This window comes from Macaca thibetana, chromosome 14, assembly GCF_024542745.1.
Source record: "Macaca thibetana thibetana isolate TM-01 chromosome 14, ASM2454274v1, whole genome shotgun sequence".
Classification (NCBI taxonomy): Eukaryota; Metazoa; Chordata; class Mammalia; order Primates; family Cercopithecidae; genus Macaca; species Macaca thibetana.
In genome coordinates, this window is record NC_065591.1 from 7,541,724 (window position 1) to 7,562,652 (window position 20,929).

The 20,929-nt window shown below is 40.9% G+C and overlaps 1 protein-coding gene across 1 annotated transcript in view; it reads right to left on the reverse strand.

Annotated features, from left to right (window-relative positions):
* Positions 1–20,929, reverse strand: part of C14H11orf80 (chromosome 14 C11orf80 homolog) — a 104,128-nt gene that overhangs the window by 42,293 nt on the left and 40,906 nt on the right. The window contains exons 4-8 of the mRNA XM_050756836.1: positions 15,597–15,706; positions 7,530–7,613; positions 5,081–5,136; positions 4,677–4,748; positions 1,581–1,776 (exon numbers count right to left, since the gene is read on the reverse strand). Of these exons, the coding sequence (XP_050612793.1) occupies positions 1,581–1,776; positions 4,677–4,748; positions 5,081–5,136; positions 7,530–7,613; positions 15,597–15,706 (518 nt within the window). The remainder of the gene's footprint in view (positions 1–1,580; positions 1,777–4,676; positions 4,749–5,080; positions 5,137–7,529; positions 7,614–15,596; positions 15,707–20,929) is intronic.

The following is a 20,929-nucleotide window of genomic DNA, read 5'->3' on the forward strand; positions in this document are numbered from 1 at the left end:
TCTGTCTCTCTGTATTTGCCTATTCTAGACATAGAAATCTGATATCAACCTTAGATGTTCCCTGCCCCCAATCTCTTCCTACCTTAATAATGAACTGGTTACCACATTTTGTTGATTAATTCAGGTAGTAAGTCTGGCCTTTCCAAGCCTACCACACTTTAGATTCAAGCACTCATTATTATTATTATTATCTTTTCTTTTCTTTCTTTTTTTTTCTTTCTGAGGCAGTCTTGCTCTGTCACCCAGGCTGGAGTGCAGTGTCGTGTTCTTGGCTCGCTGCAGCCTCCACCTCCCAGGTTCAAGTGATTCTCCTGCCTCAGCCTCCCAAGTAGATGGGACTACAGGCATGCACCACCATGCCTGGCTACTTTTTTTTTTTTTTTTTTTTTTGAGATGGAATCTCACTCTGTTGCCCATGCTGGAATGCAGTGGCCGCAATCTCGGCTCACTGCAACCTTTGCCTCCTGGGTTCAAGTGATTATCCTGCCTCAGCCTCCCGAGTAGCTGGGATTGCAGGTGCCTGCCACCACGCCCAGGTAATTTTTTTATTTACTGAGATGGGGTTTCACCATGTTGGCCAGGCTGGTCTCGAACTCCTGCCCTTGTGATCCATCCGCCTCAGCTTCCCAAAGTGCTTGGATTACAGGCGTGAGCCATCACACCCGGCCTAATTTTTGTATATTTAGTAGAAACAGGATTTCACCATATTGGCCAGGCTGGTCTCAAACCCCTGACCTCAAGTGACCCGCCCACCTCAGCCTGCCAAAGTGCTGGGATTACAGGTGTAAGCCACTGCACCCAGTCGTCAAGCACTCATGATTTTTAATCGAGTTCACTTACTTATTTACTTAGTATTACTAACTTCTGCCTCTTATCCATACTCTATAATGCTGCTAAAGACTTCTCCCAAAACATTCGATGGTTTTTGTTTTTGTTTTGTTTTGTTTTGTTTTGAGATGGAGTCTCGCTCTGTCACCCAGGCTGGAATGCAGTGGCGCAATCTCGGCTCCGCCTCCCTGATTCACACCATTCTCCTGCCTCAGCCTCCTGAGTAGCTGGGACTACAGGCACCCGCCACTACGCCCGGCTAATTTTTTGTATTTTTAGTAGAGACGGGGTTTCACTGCGTTAGTCAGGATGGTCTTGATCTCCTGACCTCATGATCCACCTGCCTTGGCCTCCCAAAGTGCTGGGATTACAGGCGTGAGCCACTGCACCCGGCCACATTCAATGGTTTCTTACTGTACAGAGAATAAAGTTCACAATCCTTAGTATGGCACTCAAGATCAACCATATTCAACTCCAGACTACTTTTCTAGCCCCATCTCTTCCTCGTGCACCATTCATTTCAGGCTTCAGTCATATTGGATTGTATGAAAAATGCATGGCATGTGTCACATTTTACAGTTTTCAGTTCCCTGGCAAAATTTTCAAGCTTGGCTTTCACATTAGATTATATGTTTTTACACAAATCATACATATTTGTAGATGCAGAATTCACATACTAAAGGCTTTCCTAAACTGGGATATAAAAACCCATTCTAAAGATAATTGGATGGAACTTTTCATCAAAAGGATATGGAAACTGAATAAATCCTGTTAAGCTGGTTGGAAGAAACCTTTGGGCTGGGGCACAGTGCAGCTGCTGGAGTCAGTATCAGTTCTCCCAACAAGTCCATGCCAGCCACGTCTTCAGGGATGAAAAGTATTACTGGATGTCCTAGCACAGGGTGAATTCTGCTGCAGTGTGATTCAATTGTACCAAAATTTGGTCTACTGTCAGAAAACAGACAAGTCAAATTTAACGTTTTTTCCTCTTAAGAAATTATTTAAAAGAACGTTCAAAATTATTTTTATAACCTCTAGCATATGTATAACCATATAACGTGCCATATCAGTTTTGTTGGAATAAATAACTCATGTCTCACTCAGGGAATCACAGCAATGGAAATAATACAAAAATTGGCATTTCAGAGATGGTATCATGGCTCCTGCTTTTGCTGCCACTAATGGATGCTTCTTAGTTTCTCTTTTAAAAAGCATTTTAGACCCGGTATGGTGGCTTACGCCTGTAATCCTAGCACTTTGGGAAGCTGAGGCGGATGGATCACTTGAGGTCAGGAGTTCAAGACCCACCTGGCCAACATGGTGAAACTCCCTCTCTACTAAAGATACAATAGCTGGGCGTGATGGTGCATGCCTGTAATCCCAGGTACTCAGGAGGCTGAGGCAAGAGAATCATTTGAACCTGGGAAGCAGAGGTCGCAGTGAGCTGATAATGCGCCACTGTACTCCAGCCTGAGTGACACAGTAAGACTTTGTCTCGAAAAATAAATATTATTATTTTATTTTATTAGAGATGGGGTCTTACTATGTTTACTAGGCTGGTCTCAAACTCCTGGCCTCAAGCAATCTTTCTGCCTTGGCCTCCCATAGTGCTGGGACTACAGGTGTGAGACATCATGACCAGCCTGTTACTTATTCTCAAGTATATTTCCTCCACTAAAATTAATCTTTGGTTCTGGGCAAATTTTCAAATTCATTCAAAGGTCAGCATTGTGTGAGGGGGTCCATGAATCACAAATGGCCTAAAACTGGCCCCATGATACTTAGAAGTCTGCTCTCATACATGCTACACCTTCCGCTGAAGAGGTCTAAGGTTGCTGTTTGATAGTAACAATGAGAAAAAAATCAGGCCATCTTTCTCTCCTAGAAAGAATCTAGTAAAATTTTGTTACTTTCCAATAGCTCTTTTCTAAACAGAGAGAAAATAGTCAACCTGAGAGAGCTGATTAAGAATGAATTAATTAATTAAAAGAGAGGAAATATTAATGACCCTTTTCCTTTATCTCTAATCAGGTCATCCAAGGAAACACATCTACAAAAATTGGCTCAGAGGCTTAAACTTCTGTCAGTACAACTATGATGATAAGCTGCTACCTGTAAGGATTGTTTAGTATTAGAGGATCACTAAAGAAAGATATGGGGTGGGAAAATTATCACCTGTATATTAAATGACAAAAATGTTCTCATCTGAGGTGTAATTTTGGGTGAGAATAAGAAAACAGACTAAAAACCAAGGGCAGTCTCTTTAAGCCTTAAGAGACTCTGACTACTAGTGTTGCCTCTGGGCACATAAGAGGCAGAAACTTATGAATAAAGACTAAATTAGGGCTGGACACAGTGGCTCACATCTGTAATCCCAGCTCTTTGAAAGGCCAAGGCAGGATGATTGCTTGAGTCCAGGAGTTTGAGACCAGCCTAGGCAACACCCTCATCTCTACAAAAAAAAATTTTTTTATTAGCAGCATATGGGCTGGGCGCAGTGGCTCACGCCTGTAATCTTAGCACTTTGGGAGGCCGAGGTGGGTGGATCACGAGGTCAGGAGATCAAGACCATCTTGGCCAACATGGTGAAACCCCATCTCTACTAAAAGTACAAAAAAATTAGCCGGGCATGGTCACGTGCGCCTGTAGTTCCAGCTACTCAGGAGGCTGAGGCAGGAGAATCACTTGAACCCAGGAGGTGGAGGTTGCAGTGAGCCGAGATCTGCACTCCAGCCTGGGTGACAGAGTGAGACTCCGTTCCAAAAAAAAAAAAAAAATTAGCAGCATATGGTAGCATATTTCTGTGGTCCTAGCTACTAGCTACTCGGGAGGCTGAGGTGGGAAAATGAGCCCAGGAATTCGAGGCTGCAGTGAGCTATGATGGCATCTGGGTTGAACAGAGTGAGACCCTGTCTCAAAAAAAGAAAGAATAAATTAATTGGACTTAAGCATATGTTAGGTCTTTTCTTGATATAATTCATTTTCGCTTTGGATTCTGTGGTAGTTAAATGGCACAGGAAGGCAAGACAGAAGGGCTCTGTGTGTTCCATATTGTTTACCACCTCCTCCATGGATTTTTTACATTTTTTATTATTACTATTTTTTGAGATGGAGTCTTGCTCTGTCACTGGAGTGCAGTGGCGTGATCTCGGCTCACTGCAACCTCCGCCTCCCGAGTTCAAGCGATTCTCATGCTTTGGCCTCCCAAGTAGCTGGGATTACAGGCATGTGCTACCACGCCCAGCTAATTTTTGTAATTTTAGCAGAGACGGGGTTTTGCCATTTTGGCCAGGCTGGTCTCAAACTCTTGACCTCAAGTGATCCATCCACATCAGCCTCCCAAAGTGCTGGGATTACAGGCATGAGCCTGTGCCTGACCAGATTTACTTTCTTGGAGTCTGAAGAAGATGGAGATGGACAGAGAGATGATTTCCAAACCTATGCAAAATGCTGATGCACAAAAAATAATGTACAATGAATTCCTTTGTATTCATACTATCTCTCTAGCCAAGAATTCAAGTAAAGTTTTAAATTCAGTCTTCTCTTCTCATGCCCAAATGGGATTGGAACTAGCAGGGTCTGTTTCGTTTCATTTACAGAAGAAAATAAGGCCTGGAGAGAAGAAGGCACATGTCTTCAGGTCATTTAGAATAGATTCAAGTACATAAATAACTTAAAACAGCAGTTTTCAACATTAAAAAAAAGTTTTACTTCTGCTTTTCTTATAGAGAAGCTGACACCTGGCACTTATAAATGACAAGTGAGACAATTTCCAATTTCTACCCACATTCATACTCAAGAGAGGAGAGTAAAATATGCAGAGGGACAACAAGGCTTTACACCTTCACCTCACATAATGCTGAGAGTCGACCACAAGAGCAATTCCATTCCCAAGGTTCAAAGTGGGTTCATTCTCTACCCTGCAAAGCAAAGCAAAGCTAAGCCATCTCTCAAATATTCTAAAATCAATTTGTTTCACACAAATTTTGGCCCATGACTACTACCACCCCAGTGATTACTAGAATTCAGTAACTAATTAACCAAGGGGAAAATGGTAATATTTAAGTTTACCCCCTCTAGAGACAGGGATGAATCTACTAAAATAATAAAATGTGGGGGTGTCAGAAAATTAGTTTCAAGGTGACTTTGGGTCAAGATATCAAACTGTGAATCTTTTGGAAATAGGACAATAATAGCTGAGAAAAACTGCAGAGCCACAGCATCATCTTAAGCCATAGACCTAAGAACTTACCCAAAGATCTCTGTGGAGAGGATTCCATTTACCTTTATACTGAAATTAAATCTGATCTGCAAAACAATAAATTAAGTGTGAGATTTAACATGAGCTAAGATACAGATTAAAAACTTCCATATCTAATCCCTAAAGAAAAAGGATAAGTTTAAAAATTTTTAAATTAGTATTACTTTTAATTGATAAACTATAACTGTATACATTCATAGGGTACAGTGTGGTGTTTTGATATATGTATACAATGTGGAATGATTAAATCAAGTAGATTAACATCTATCACATAACTTACTAGCATTTTTTGTGGTGAGACATTTGAAATTTACTGTCAGCTATTTTGAAATACATAATATATTATTATTGACTATAGTCACCCCCCTGTGAAATAAGATTCTAAAAACTTATTCCTCCTGTCTAACTGAGACTTTGTACCCTTTAACTAACAACTCCCTGTTTCCTTCCTTGACCCACTCCCAGTCTCTGGTAACCACCATTCTATTCTCTACTATGAATTTGATTTTTTCAGATTCCACATATAAGTGAAATCATAAAGTATTTGTGTTTCTGTTGATAAAGAAAATGTGGTATATACACGATGGAATACAGTTAGCTTTTTTTTTTAAAAATTTTTTGAGACAGGGTCTTACTTTTGATATTCTATCAAAATTTCTTGGCCAGGCATGATGGCTTACACCTATAATCCCAGCATTTTGGGAGTCTGAGACAGGTGGATCACTTGAGGCTAGGAGTTCAAGATCAGCTTGGCCAACATGGCGAAACCCCATCTCTACTAAAAATACAAAAATTAGCTAGGTGTGGTGGTGCACACCTGTAATCCCAGCCACTCAGGGAGCTGAGGCAGGAGAATCACTTGAACCTGGGAGGTGGAGGCTGCAGTGAACCAAGATCAAGCCACTGCACTCCAGCATGGGTGACAGAGCAGAACCCTGTCTCAGGGGAAAAAAAAAAAAAAAATCCTTATTTGTTCTTATAGTCATTTTAGAAAAGGAGATAAACAGCAAGGTTTATTATCTAGGTTTAACAAAAAACAAAGCACAGAGGAGGGAAGAGGTATCTAAAGTGATACAATAAGGCAATTAAAAAAAAAAAACCAAAAACTGAAAATAACCCAAAACAAAGCTCTCTCTATCCAGAGGTTTCTCAGCTATAACACATAACCATCATTAAGATTGCCTTGGCCGGGTGTGGTGTGGCTCACACCTGTAATTCCAGCACTTTGGGAGGCCGAGGTGGGTAGATCACCTGAGGTCAGGAGTTTGAGACCAGCCTGGCCAACAAAATGAAACCCCATCTCTACTAAAAATACAAAAATTAGCCAGGCATGGTGGTGCACACCTGTAATCTCAGCTACTAGGAAGGCGGAGGCAGGAGAATGGCTTGAATCTGAGAGGCAGAGGTTGCAGTGAGCCAAGATCACGCCACTCACTAGGCAAGAGTGAGATTCTGTCTCTCAAAAAAAAAAAAAAGATTGCCTTGGGCCAGATGTGGTGCCTCACACCTGTAATCCCAGCATATTGGGAGACCAAAGTAGGATTGTTTAAGCCCGGGAGTTAGAGACTAGCCTGGGCCACATAGTGAGACCTTGTCTCTCTAAAAATAAAAAATAAAAATAAATAAATAAATAAAACTGTCTTAAGGACATAGAAACCAAATCAATTCAATATTGAAAGTTGAAAGTTGTCTTTTTTTTTTTTTCCCCCCAAGACAGGGTCTCACTCTGTCACCTATGCCGGAGGGCAGTGGCACAATCATGGCTCACTGCAGACTCAACCTCCTGGGCTCAAGCAATCCTCTCACCTCACTCTACTGAGGAACTGGAATTACAGGAGCTCACTACCACAGTTGGCTAATTAAAAAAATTTTTTTTTGTAGAGACAGAGTCTCACCATGTTGCCTTGGCTGGTCGTAAACTCCTGGACTCAAGCAATCCTCCCGCCTTGGCCTCCCAAAGTGTTGGTATTACAGGTATGAGCCACCATGACCTCAAATTTTAAGTGTTTTAATCATCTTCATTGAAAGAAAAAGAACCGGCCGGGCGCGGTGGCTCACGCCTGTAATCCCAGCACTTTGGGAGGCCGAGGCGGGCGGATCACAAGGTCAGGAGATCGAGACCACGGTGAAACCCCGTCTCTACTAAAAATACAAAAAATTAGCCGGGCGCGGTTGTGGGCGCCTATAGTCCCAGCTACTCGGGAGGCTGAGGCAGGAGAATGGCGTGAACCCGGGAGGCGGAGCTTGCAGTGAGCCGAGATCGCGCCACTGCACTCCAGCCTGGGCGACAGAGCAAGACTCCGTCTCAAAAAAAAAAAAAAAAAAAAAAAAAAAGAAAGAAAAAGAACCAATCATATCTGTCCATGTCCTACACAATAAAGGTCTCTGGAAAACAATGACTTAAACAAGAGAATCATTATTGTACAAAGCAACAGCTTACCTTAGGGTGCACCATGATGATTTTACGTAAAAAATGCTTTATAACCAGACAATCTGTCATCAAGGTTCTGGGCTTTTCATCAACCTGTAATAATACAACAAAAACACCTACCACACATACACAATCTCAAGAGCACAAATGAATTAAATTATGGTTTTTTTTCTCTTCTAAAAGTAACTATACCTCAGAAAGCTTTTTGGGCAACCAAAGGGAGACATCTTTGGGAATGAGAATTGTATGCAAAAGAAAATCTAAAGAGCTATCACTTCTTGGGTTAGAGTATCTGTTACATGGAACTTCAGGAGACACAAGAACAAAGATCAGAGTAAAATTCATAATGTCAAAACCACCTTTGGGGACAAATTTAAAAGTAATTCAGACTGAAGTTGATAAGAATAACTCCACCATCCTAATGTGCTTTGGAACAATCTGTATTAAGAATCTGAGTTATGCTTTTTTAGAAAGAAATTTTTAAAAAAGAATCTGAGTGGAGTCAAAGGAGCAAACACTAAAAGGAACCTATTTTTGACATCAATCCATTAATCCAAACATTTATTTATATGGAAAAGTTGTAGAGCAAAAAGCTCAAAAGTCAGAAGACCTGTGTTTTAGTACTGGTTCTGTAAAATAAAAAAAAATTAAATGCTCATGGAAAAAAAAAATCACTGCTCTGGACCTCATTGTAGATCTGCAAAACAGGGATAAAACCTACCCCTTTGACCTCACAGAACTGTTTTAAGGATCCATATATTTGAAAGTATAGGCTGGGCATGTTGGCTCATGCCTTAATCCCAGCACTTTGGGAGGCGGAGGTGGGCGAATCACCTGAGGTCAGTTCGAGACCAACCTGGCCAACATGGTGAAACCCCATCTCTACTAAAAATACAAAAATTAGCCAGGCACGGTGGCATGCGCCTGCAATTCCAGCTACTCAGGACGCTAAGGCAGGAGAACTGCTTGAACCTGGGAAGTGGAGGTTGCAGTGAACCAAAATGGTGCCCCTGCACTCCAGCCTGGGTGACAGAGCTAGACTCCGTCTCCAAAAAAAAAAAAAAAAAAAAAAACTGTATATTATACATGGTAATAATAATAGATATCACTCATTGAATACCTACTATCTGACAAGTATTGTACAGTTGTTATATATATACTACCTCACAATAATCCTGAAAGGTAGGTATTACAATCTCTTCTTCATAGATTTTTTTTTTTTTTTTGAGATGGAGTCTTGCTCTTGTTGCCCAGGCTGGAGTACAGTGGCATGATCTCGGCTCACTGCAACCTCTGCCTCTCGGGTTCAAGCGATTCTCCTGCCTCAGCCTCCTGAGTAGGTGGGACTACAGGTGCGCACCACCATGCCTGGCTGATTTTTTGTATTTTCAGTAGAGATGGGGTTTCACCATGTTGGCCAGCTGGTCTCGAACTCCTGACCTCAGGTGATCTGCCCACCTCGGCCTCCCAAAGTGCTGGGATTACAGACGTGAGCCACCATGCCCGGCCCCTTCTTTGTAGATTTTTTTTAAGAGGCTCAGTAAAGTTAAACAACATGCCTAAGGTCACTTAGCTGTTCAGTGGTACAGCCAGAACTTGACTGTAAGTCTTTCTTTTTTGTTTTTTGAGTGACCTTAAGTCTTTCTAATACCAATTGCCCATGTTCTTGCCAATATACTACAAACACTTCCCTACAAATATAAGATTTACCACTAGGTGAAGACTCTACTGCAGGAATGGTGCTAAGGTATCTTATTTATATTATCTCATTTAACCTTTACAAAAACTCTATTAGGTACCCAAATTTTATAAATAAAAGATTGTGCAGGATCTGGATTTTTTAAAATGAAGGAAAAAAAATAAACGTTTTACAAAACAGTCTCAAAAAGGTTAAACAGCTTGTCCAAGATTAGCCAGGTCAATTTGGCTCTAAATCTTTAGCATTAACCACTTACCTATACTGACTCGCTATTGTAGTGTTCCTAAAACCAAAGTTAGAAACAGTCTCCTAGAAAATGTAGAAGTCCAAAAAAGTGAAAGAAGAAATACAATCAGAAATCAGTAGGCTTTTATTGTTGGCTCAGAGAATACAGAGCCATGTACTAGGTATATATTTAAAAAAAAAAAAAAAAAAAAGGTTCCAGATGTCAAAATTTGGTAACACAAAAAGAAGAAACACACAAATATAGAAGGATAAGCTATTATAATATTTTTATTTTATTTATTACTTTTTTTTTTTTTTTTTTTTTTTTTTAGAAATAAGGTCTCGCTTTGTCACTCAGGCTGGAATGCAGTGGCATGATCATAGCTCACTGTAACCTCGAACTCCTGGGCTCCAGCGACCCTCCCACCTCAGCCTCCCAAGTAGCTAGGACTACAAGTGTGTACCACCACACCTGGCTAATTTTTATTTTTTAATTTTCTGCAGAGACAGGGTCTCATTATGTTGCCCAGGCTGGTCTCAAACTCTTGGCCTCAAGCAGTCCTCCCACCTTGGCCTCCCAAAGCTCTAGAATTACAGACATAAGCCACTGCACCTGGCTTTTTAATGTTTTTTATAAGTACACTGAAAAAGAAGTAAAAAACTGTGGCAATAGGTTGGGATTTAAAAATAGAAAAAATTGGGCCAGGTGCAGTGGCTCACACCTGTAATCCTCAGGTCAGGAGTTCAAGGCCAGGGCTGGCCAAGATGGTGAAATTCCATCTCTACTAAAAATACAAAAATTAGCCTGGAGTGGTGGCAGGCGCCTGTGATCCCAGCTACTCGGGAGGCTGAGGCAAAGAACTGCTTGAACCTGGAAGGTGGAGGTTGCAGTGAGCTGAGATCACACCACTGCACTCCAGGCTAGGTGACAGCAAGACTCTGTCTGAAAAAAAAAAAAAAAAAAAATTGAAAAAGTATTTGAAAAAATTATTACAAAAATGGGCTGGGTACAGTGGCTCATGCCTGTAATCCCAGCACTTTGGGATGCTGAAGTGGGCAGATCACTTGAGGTCAGGAGTTCAAGATCAGCCTGGCCAACATGGTAAAACCCAATCTCTACTAAAAAAATACAAAAAAATTAGCCAAGTATGATGGCACGCGCCTGTAATCCCAGCTACTTGGGAGGCTAAGACACAAGAATCGCTTGAACCTGGGATGGAGGTTGCAGTGAGCTGAGATCATGCCACTGCACTCCAGCCTGGGTGACAAAGTGAGATTCCATCTCAAAAAAAAAAAAAAATTATTACCAAAATCGATAGGGGATTATTAGAAAATTCTGTAAACACATCTAGGATTATTCAGGCATGTAAACAGTGGTAATTAAATAATAACTGCAGTCTGTATACATATCATAGTCACATCCTTCATTTTTGAAATTTTAGTATAAAATGTTTAAACCAAAAAGCAATAGTCTTTAAAGCGTTTTCTGTACTTACCACTTCCAAAACAACTTCTTGGAACAGTTTCAAAGCTTTGTAACCTTGGTGATTATAGGGCGTATCATAGAGAGGGCTAATTATATCTAACAGTAAGACAACCGAAGTGAAAGTTCCTTGAGCAACTACTGGAGAGAGGCTACAATGAATAATGATGATATTTACTGAATACTTGCTACATGTCAAGCAGTTTCTATGTAAGTAAGAAATAATTCCATTTTATAGAAGAGGATAATGAGACTCAATAAGCTAATTAATTTGTCCAAGGTCACACACAGCTAGTTAAGTGGCAGCACTGGGATTCATAACTAGAGCTGACTAACTCCAAAGTCCACATTCTAACACAGTGCTGCCTCTCCAAAAATGTTCATTTTCTGTGTATACAGGTAGCTATCTGAATAGGGTAATATATAATCCATCAATATTTTTTATAGAGCCTGACAAGCAATGCTTATGTATGACTATCCAATATATGCATTTACTCTCTCATAAAATATTAATGTGTCTTATTATGTACCTGGGCTTATAAAAATAAATAAGACAATCTCAGAATCAGAAGAGTTCACAGTTCAGTAGATGAGACAGACTAATTTAGATGACAATTTGAAATTTAGATAAATGAGGTGCTAAAGGAATACAGCAGAAGGACTGACACCTAACCCAGACTTAGGATAAAGTGACTAATGTCAGGTCAGAGAGGATAGTTAATACAACACAACTAACCCCTTAAAAGGGGTTAGAGGCCCCTTTTAAGATCCACTTATAGAATTATTAGAGAGAGGAGGCCAGGCGTGGTGGCTCATGCCTGTAATCCTAAAGATGTACACTTTAGGAACTGAGGCAGGCAGATCACGAGGTCAGGAGATCGAGACCATCCTGGCTAACACAGCCCATCTCTACTAAAAATATGAAAAATTAGCTGGGCATGGTGGCAAGCACCTGTAGTCCCAGCTACTCGGGAGGTTGAGGCAGGAGAATGGCGTGAACCCAGGAGGTGGAGCTTGCAGTGAGCTGAGATCACGCCACTGTACTCCAGCCTGGGCGACAGAGCAAGACTCCGTCTCAAAAAAGAAAAAAAAAAGAATTATTAGAGAGAGGAAGAGAGAGACGACAAAGTCTTTTACAGTTGGGTGTTGGGTGTTGGGTGTTAGAGACCCAGTACCCCAGCCTGACATACCTACAGAAGCAGTGAACTTACTTATTTACTGTTATGAAAAAAATAGATGCTGCCAGCCCTGCACAACAGAAACCACTATTGAATCATATGGTTTTAGCCTTCACCTTTAAATATGTCTAATTATATGACAGAATATAGAAGTATGCTTTTAAATATGAACTTACACAGTCATGAGTCCTTATATTACTTTCTAGAAGAAAGTCTGTCTCTTCCTATCTTACCTTAGATACATACACACAGAAGTACAGATGTATAAATATATAGATATGTTTGTGCATATATGTGTTTGTATGTATATATGTATACTCCATTCACTTGATCACTTAGTATTATTACAAAAATAAATATTAAACTTGATAAAGCTGTCAAGAAGATCTTATAAAATCAGATTGCTTTTGGAGGGACATGTTACCCAGCCTAATGAACCCCAAGATGTAAGACTAGCTGTGGGCATAAACACAAAACCCAATATTTCTCCTAAATGAAGAAATTTCTTCCTCAGTCTTCCTTGCAATTAACTTTCCTCGCAGGCCCAAATGAATGGATCATTTATTATAGCTTTTCCATGGATATCTCTGTTAGTCTTTGCTGTGAACCTTGTTACTTAACCTTTCTCCTCAATTGAGGGGTCCATGATGAAATCTTTTACAATCTCCCATTTATCTCTTCCCATTCTCTTCATTCAAATATTGTTTACATAGCTGCACAGTACCAAAAACAATGAGATATAATGGAAGAAATCCATGAGGAAATCCTTGTTCCCTTGAGGCTAATGCTATTTGACTATACTATTCTTTTACTTTTCATCTCCATCACCAGCTGACTCCTGGTCACTAAGCTCACAATTTTCCTCTGTACGCTAAATGCTGTCATCATCTTGACTGACATCCATATCCAAGCAGATAACCAGCCTAAGCAATAACTTAGTCTCGCAGTTCCCTGACCTCTTCAACAATAATGACCTTGACCTCCACTCATTCCCAGCCACCTATTTCCATGGCCATGGCTTGGAACTGTTCCATTCTGAAAATCTTAAATTAAAATGCCCCACTCTATTGTGAAAAGATGTATACCAAGGTATTAATAATGGCTGCCTTGAAAGGCCAAATTATGCATATTCTAAATGTCTGTTTTGATCATGCTTTGATTTTTCTGAGGGAAACACTACTTTTGCAATAAAGAAAAAAAAAATAAGAGAAACTTTATCACTCTGATAACAACTTCCTATTCTTTCAAGTGTCAGAATCTCCTACAGCCAGCAAATCCATTTTTCAGTCTCGTCAAGACCTCCAGACTTCAACCTCTTCCCACGGATTAGGTGCCCTTCCTCCATGCTAACATAGCATTCAGGGCTCACTTCTATCATCCATCCTGGGAATCACACCGTATTGTAATTATGTGTTTACTTCTTGATCTTTCTATTTATATTCCAAGTTTCTTGGGATCAAGTAACATATCTTAAGACAATGTACCTACAGATAGTATCTAGCTCACTGACGCTGACTTGAACAAACACACGTGTCTGGATGAATAAGTAAATATTGAAATAGCCCTGATCTATATGAGTCAGACTTTGGTTCAAGTTCTAATTCTGCCACTTAACTGTTGTATGACACTGGGAGAGTCAGTCAAGTTCTTTGAATCTCAACTTTCTGATCTGTAAAATGGGGTGATAATCCTCATCCAACCCACTTCATAGACTTGTCAGGATGCTTAAACAATGTATCTAAATGTTATGTATACAAATTACTGCTTGTTCAGGCTGACTGAAACACAGAACCTCATTTCCTAGAATTGCCCTTTTTGGTTCACTGGAATCACCATTTTATTGCTACTTGACATGAATAGTTTCAGAGCTGACTAATCATTAATTGCTCCAGATTGTTTACCCTCCATTCTCCTAAAGAAGATAAGGCACAGCTAGGGATATCTGTTGTCCTGATACCATACCCATTCCTTTCAGAATGAGCATATCATTATTCAAACATGGAGAAAGGTTGCCCAAGGGCTTCTAGGAGAATGTTTATAGCACTCTAATTCGTTATGTCTCCACCAACTCCAAGGAAAGAAAATAGGAGATGAGAGAACTGTTAAAGGGAATGGAGAGTGAATTATCACCCTCATAAATCTGGACTACAAATAAGTCAATAAAGAGATCTCTAAACCAAACTAATAAAAATGTATCCAAGTAGGATCTGCACCGGGAGTCACTTTTTATTTTCTTTATCAGGAGATCCAAATTCAAATAAAGGCTTATTTCAGTGGTTCTCAAATTCATCTGCATGTTAGGAATCACCTGGGATCAGCCGGGCGCGGTGGCTCTAGCCTGTAATCCCAGCACTTTGGGAGGCCGAGATGGGTGGATCACGAGGTCAGGAGATCGAGACCATCCTGGCTAACACGGTGAAACCCCATCTCTACTAAAAAATACAAAAAACTAGCCGGGCGAGGTGGCGGGCGCCTGTAGTCCCAGCTACTCAGGAGGCTGAGGCAGGAGAATGGCGTGAACCCAGGAGGCGGAGCTTGCAGTGAGCTGAGATCCGGCCACTGCACTCCAGCCTGGGCGACAGAGCGAGACTCCGTCTCAAAAAAAAAAAAAAAAAGGAATCACCTGGGATCTAAAAAATGTTCCAAAGCCTAGGCCATACCTGTTATGGACGGAATTGTGTCCCTCAAAATCCATATGCTGAAGTCCTAACCCTCAAAGTGACTGTGTTTGAAGGTAGGGCCCTCAGGAGGTTATTAAGATTAAATGAGGCCATAAGGGTAGGGCCCTGACCCCAGGTCTTAATAGGACTGGTGTCCTTATAAAAAGATACACCAGAGCCAGGTGCCAGTAGTTCCCACCTGTAGTCCCAGCTACCAGTTACTTCGCAGGCTGAGGCAGGAAGATCACTTAAGCTCAGGACTTCAAGTCTGTAGTGTGCGATGACTGTACCTGTGAATAGCCACTGCACTCCAGCCTGTGCGACATAGCAAGACCACATCTCTACCAAAAAAAATTTCAATAAAAATAAGAGACATTAGAGATCTCTTTCTTTTCATGCACACGCAGAAAAAAAGCCATGTAAGGACACAGTAACAAGGCAGTAGTCTACAAGCCAGGAAAAGAGGCCTCACCAGAAGCCAGCCCTGACAGCACCTTGATCTTGGACGTCTAGCCTCCAGAACTGTGAGAAAATAAATCTCTATTGCTTAAGCCATCTATTCTGTGGTATTTTGTTATCGCAGCCCAAGAAGACTAATAAGTACAACACCCAGACCAATTAAATCACAATCACTCAGAGTGGGACACAGACCACAGTATTTTGGGAGTTCCTAGGTGATCTAATGTCCACACAGGCAAGTTTGGGAACCAATGCCTTATTTCATTTCAGCTTGGAACTTTGAGGGACCTAGGCTTTTCTTTCCTGTTATTAGGTTTGCAGAAAAATAAGAATAAAATCATTAGTAATTTATAAGACCACAACAAAACCTGCCTCAAAAGTCATCTGGAAGGGTGTTACCCCTGTCATGTCCTGAGGATAGCTGCCTTCCTCTGAAGTCCAAGTCAGCTTTGCAGAGATTCCGGGCAGTATGGACTGTATTTCTGTGTGAGAAGAAATGGCAACAAAGTCAAACAAGTAGTGTGGGTAAGAACCAGGATTTCTGGATTTGTTTATTAAACTGGTGAGACAAGAAGGCTTTTCTCTAATGAAAAGATTATCTACAAGATTTAAAATATGACTGGAAATGGCTATGCATCAGCAAATTGCTTGAACATTTAGAATTACTTTATGAGATTAGGACATTTAACCTCATCTTTTCAATATTTTACATTTGCTAAATCAATTTTTATTTTCTGTTAATTTCCACAAGGTCATGTTTAATGCCTGAAAGCTTCAGAATTGATAGTTCTGATATTCTTGTATTTTTTAATTAATCAACTCATTATGTAATAAACACAAGTCTAGTACATGAACTAACTTAGAGCTGAAGGCTGAAAAATTCAAGAATGACTCTCAGGCATGAACTTTTTTTTTTTTTTTGAGTCAGAGTCTTACACTGTCACCCAGGCTGGAGTGCAATGGTGCTATCTCGGCTCACTGCAACATCTACCTCCTGGGTTCAAGATATGCTTATGCCTCAGCCACCCAAGTAGCTGGGATTAGAGGCATGCACCACCATGCCTCTAGGTGATCCGCCTAAGATCCGGATCTTAGGGACTACTGGCGGGTGCCTGTAATCCCAGCTACTCAGGAGGTGGGGGCAGAAGAATGGCGTGAACCCAGGAGGCGGAGCTTGCAGTGAGCTGAGATTGTGCCACTGCACCCCAGCCTGGGTGACAGATCAAGACTCTGTCTCAAAAAAAAAAAAAAGGAAATCTTAGAAATTGGCCAGGCACGGTGGCTCTTGCCTGTAATTCCAGCACTTTGAGAGGCCGAGGCTGGTGGATTACCTGAGGTCAGGAGTTCGAGACCCGCCTGGACAACATGGTGAAACTCCGTCTCTACTAAAAATATTTTTAAAATAGCCAGGCATGGTGGCAGGCACCTGTAATCCCAGCTTCTTGGGAGGCTGAGGCAGGAGCATTGCTAGAACCTGGGAGGTGGAGGTTGCAGTGAGCTGAGATTGCGCCATTGCACTCCAGCCTGGGTAACAGAGCAAGACTCTCAAAAAAAAAAAAAAAAGAAAAGAAGAAAAGAAAAGAAAAAGAGAAAGGAAATCTTAGAAATTAAAGATTCAGTATTTGAAATTAAAACTGTATGGATGGCTAGATTGGACACAGTAAAAGAGCAAATTTAAAAGAAAAGTTAGTACATGAATGCTCATAGCAAGATTACTCATAATAGCTAAAAGTAGAAACAACCCAAATGTCCATCAAATGATGAATGGCTTAACCAAATGGGGAGTATTCAGCCATAAAAAGAAATGAAGTACTGTGACATGAAACAACATGGATAAACCTTGAAAACATAATACTTAAAGAACCCACACACAAAATGCTACATATTGTATGATTCCATTTATATGAGATGTCCAAAATAAGCAAATCGACGAGACAGAAAGTAGATTAGTGTTTGCCAAGGCATAGAGAATGAAAGTAAGCAGAGTGACTGCTAATGAGTACACGGTTTCTTTTTCAGAATGAAAATGTACTGGAATTGGATAGTGATAATAGTTATACAGGCAAGAAGCAGTGGCTGATGCCTATAGTCCCAGCACTTTGGGAGGCCAAGGCGGGAGGATCACTTGAGCCCAGCAGTTTGAGACTACGCTGGCCAATGTGGTGAAACCCCATCTCTATAAAAAATACCAAAAAATTAACTAGGTGTGGTGGTGCACAGCTCTAGTCCCAACTATTCGGAGGGCTGAAGTGGGAGGATTAACTCAGCCCAGGAGGTCAAGGCTGCAGTGAACCATAATCAAGCCACTGCACTCCTACCTGGGTGACAGAGTGAGACCCTGCCAAAAAAAAATATTAGTTATACAACGCCAAAAATATACTAAAAACCACTAAATTGTATACTTTAAAATGGTTGTGTTTATATGAATTTTATATCAATTAAAAGAAGAAAAGGCAAGAGATATTAAAAATAGATCCAGAAGAAGTAATGACTGAGAAATATAAAACAAAGACAGATATAAGTGCTATTTGAACAATCTTACCAAACTTCAAGCATGATAAATTTCTAAAAAACAAGGCAAAAGCAAAAATTTAAAAAGCTACATAGTTAACACATCGCAATGAAATCCAAAATAACAAGGATACGCAGAAAACCCTACAAGCTACCAAAAAAAAAAATTAAATAGCAAAAACACCCCATGAGTTAGCAATGCTAAATGCCAGAAGATAATCCAGTACTATCTTCAAAGATCTGAAGTAACTTTGAATCTGGACTCTTTTACTTTATCTATCTATCTATCTATCTATCTATCTATCTATCTATCTATGTATCAATCAATCAATCAATCATCTATCTGTCTATCCAAGACAGGATCATGTTCTGTGGCCCAGGCTATGTGCAGTGGTGTGATCATAGCTCACTGCAGCCCCCAACTCCTGGGATCAAAGGATCCTCCTGCCTCAGCCTGCCGCCTCACTACAACTACAGGTGTACACAATGCCCAGCTAATTTTTTTTCTTTATATTAAACTGCTTAGGGAAATTTTTGTAATTTTTTGTAGATACAGGGTCTCACTATGTTGCCCAGGCTGGTCTCGAGAGATCTTCCTGCCTCAGCCTCCCAGAGTGCTGGGATTATAGGCATGAGCCACCTCACCCAGCCAAATGTGAACTTTTAAGACAGCCAAACTACCATTACAAAATGAGAGACTTAAAATGTTTACCAACTACAATTCCTCACTCAAATAACCACTAAACAAACCACCATGTCCATTTAAACATGAGTTTACGTTTTTGCTGAGATCATGTGGGGACAAGGAGAAAGAATGAGAGATTATTATCAGTATCAAGCTACCTCTTCACATAGGTCTTCAACTGTTAAAGATGAAATAGATAGAAAATTTTCAATCAGATGACATTACGAACACATAGCAAAACCACGTACTGGGGTTTCTCCTCCCAGCATTAATGAAATAACCAAATGAGCCCTCAAACCAAAAACTACTATAAAACTGGATAAAATATATGAGACAATTGTTTTCAGGCACTGGACAACAGACAGCACAAGGTTACAATCCCTTGAGAGAAGGGAAAGTCACCAGGTTAGTCCTGTGATTGCCCTGGGTGTCTGCCTGGGGAAATTTTCCTATCTACAGAACCGGAACATGGAACCCAAGCAGAGGACAGTGGTCCCACTAAGCTGAGGAGGCAGAGAATCGATTTTGGAGTTGTGAAAGTACCTGGAATCTGCAGGGCAGGGCACTGGAGAAGAGGGAGCTGCAGAGTCGGGTACTAAAGTATGTGTACGAGCTCCCCATGAGTCCTTGGCCAAGGTCTGGACTATCCATGCAGAGAGTGAGACTACATATGATTCCCCAAAGAGCAGGTGCTATGGAGTTGAGAATGTCACAAGATACTAGCAAGATTTTCCAGTGCTGAAAAATGTTGGCCTTCAGGCGTAGCTAGAAATGGGGAGACCTTGTTAAAACTGCTAGTGTCTAGCTGACATGCCCCACAGATAATGCTCTAGTAATGAAAACCATACTGTAGATGAAAGTCTGCTCTAGACCCACCCAAAAAAAGTCTAAGGCCATGCCTTGACAAAATCCACAGAGGAGACAGAGTTTGGAGGCTAAATGGTATCAAATTAGAAGAGTTTGAAAAATACATTGGCTTTCTACAAACCTACCCTTTAAAATGCATAAAAACAAGCCTGCACAAGGTCAAGGTGCATAGCCTACTAGAACAAAAATTAATACTCTCCAGAGATAGATAACATAATATAGACTATGATCATATTGTCCAGTATAAAAAATTTACTAAATATGCAAAGAAATAGGAAATGATAACCCACAGTCAAGGGGGAAAAAAAAGCAACTAATAGAAACAGAACCTGAGGGCCAGGTTCATGCCTATAATCCTAGCACTTGGGGGGCCAAGGCAGGAGGATCGCTTGAGGCCAGGAATTTGAGACTAGCTAGGCAACATGGCAAGACTCTTGTCTCTACAAAAAAAATTAAAAATTAGCTGGGTGCGGTGGTACATGCCTGTGGTCCTAGCTACTCAAGAGGCTGAGGTGGAAGGATCACTTGAGCCCAAGAGTTGTAGGCTGCAGGAGCTATGACTGTGCCACTGCACTTTTCAGCCTGCTGACAGAGTGAGACCCCGTCTCTGAAAAAAGAAAAGAAACAGAACCTGATATGGTACAGATATTACATTTAGGAAAGACTTTAAAGAATCTATTATAAATATGTTCAAAGGCTTAAAAGGCAGCCTTAATGAGTGAACTGAGAGGAAATGTCAGCAGATAAATTAACGCTATACAAAAAGAACCAAAAAGAAATTCTATAACTGAAAAGTTAAATCATTGAAATGAAGAATTCACTGGATAGGTTTAATAGCAGATTAGAGGTGACAGAAGAGTCAGCAAAATCACTGAAGACAAATAACAAAAACTATCCAATCTGGAGAATAAAGAAAAAAAGACTGAAGAAAAATGAATAAAGTCTTAGAAACCTGTAGGAAAATATCAGCCAGTCTAAAATATGTGTAATGGGAGTCCTAGAAGGAGGAAAGGAGAATAAAATGAGAAAAGGACAAGAAAAACATCGAGAAACCATGGACAAAATTCCCTAAAATTTCTTTTTTTTTTTTTTTTTTTTTTTTTTTGAGACAGAGTCTCGCTTAGTCGCCCAGGTTGGAGTGCAGTGGCGCGATCTCGGCTCACTGCAAGCTCCGCCTCCCGGGTTCATGCCATTCTCCTGCCTCAGCCTCCCGAGTAGCCGGGACTACAGGCGCCCGCCACCGCGCCCGGCTAGTTTTTTTTGTATTTTTTAGTAGAGACGGGGTTTCACCGTGTTAGCCAGGATGGTCTCGATCTCCTGACCTCGTGATCCGCCCGTCTCGGCCTCCCAAAGTGCTAGGATTACAGGCTTGAGCCACCGCGCCCGGCCTAAAATTCCCTAAAATTTCATGAAAAAAGAAAATATATATATATATATATATTTTTTTTTTTTGAGACGGAGTCTCGCTCTGTCGCCCAGGCTGGAGTGCAGTGGCCGGATCTCAGCTCACTGCAAGCTCCGCCTCCCGGGTTTACGCCATTCTCCTGCCTCAGCCTCCCGAGTAGCTGGGACTACAGGCGCCCGCCACCTCGCCCGGCTAGTTTTTTGTATTTTTTAGTAGAGACGGGGTTTCACCGTGTTA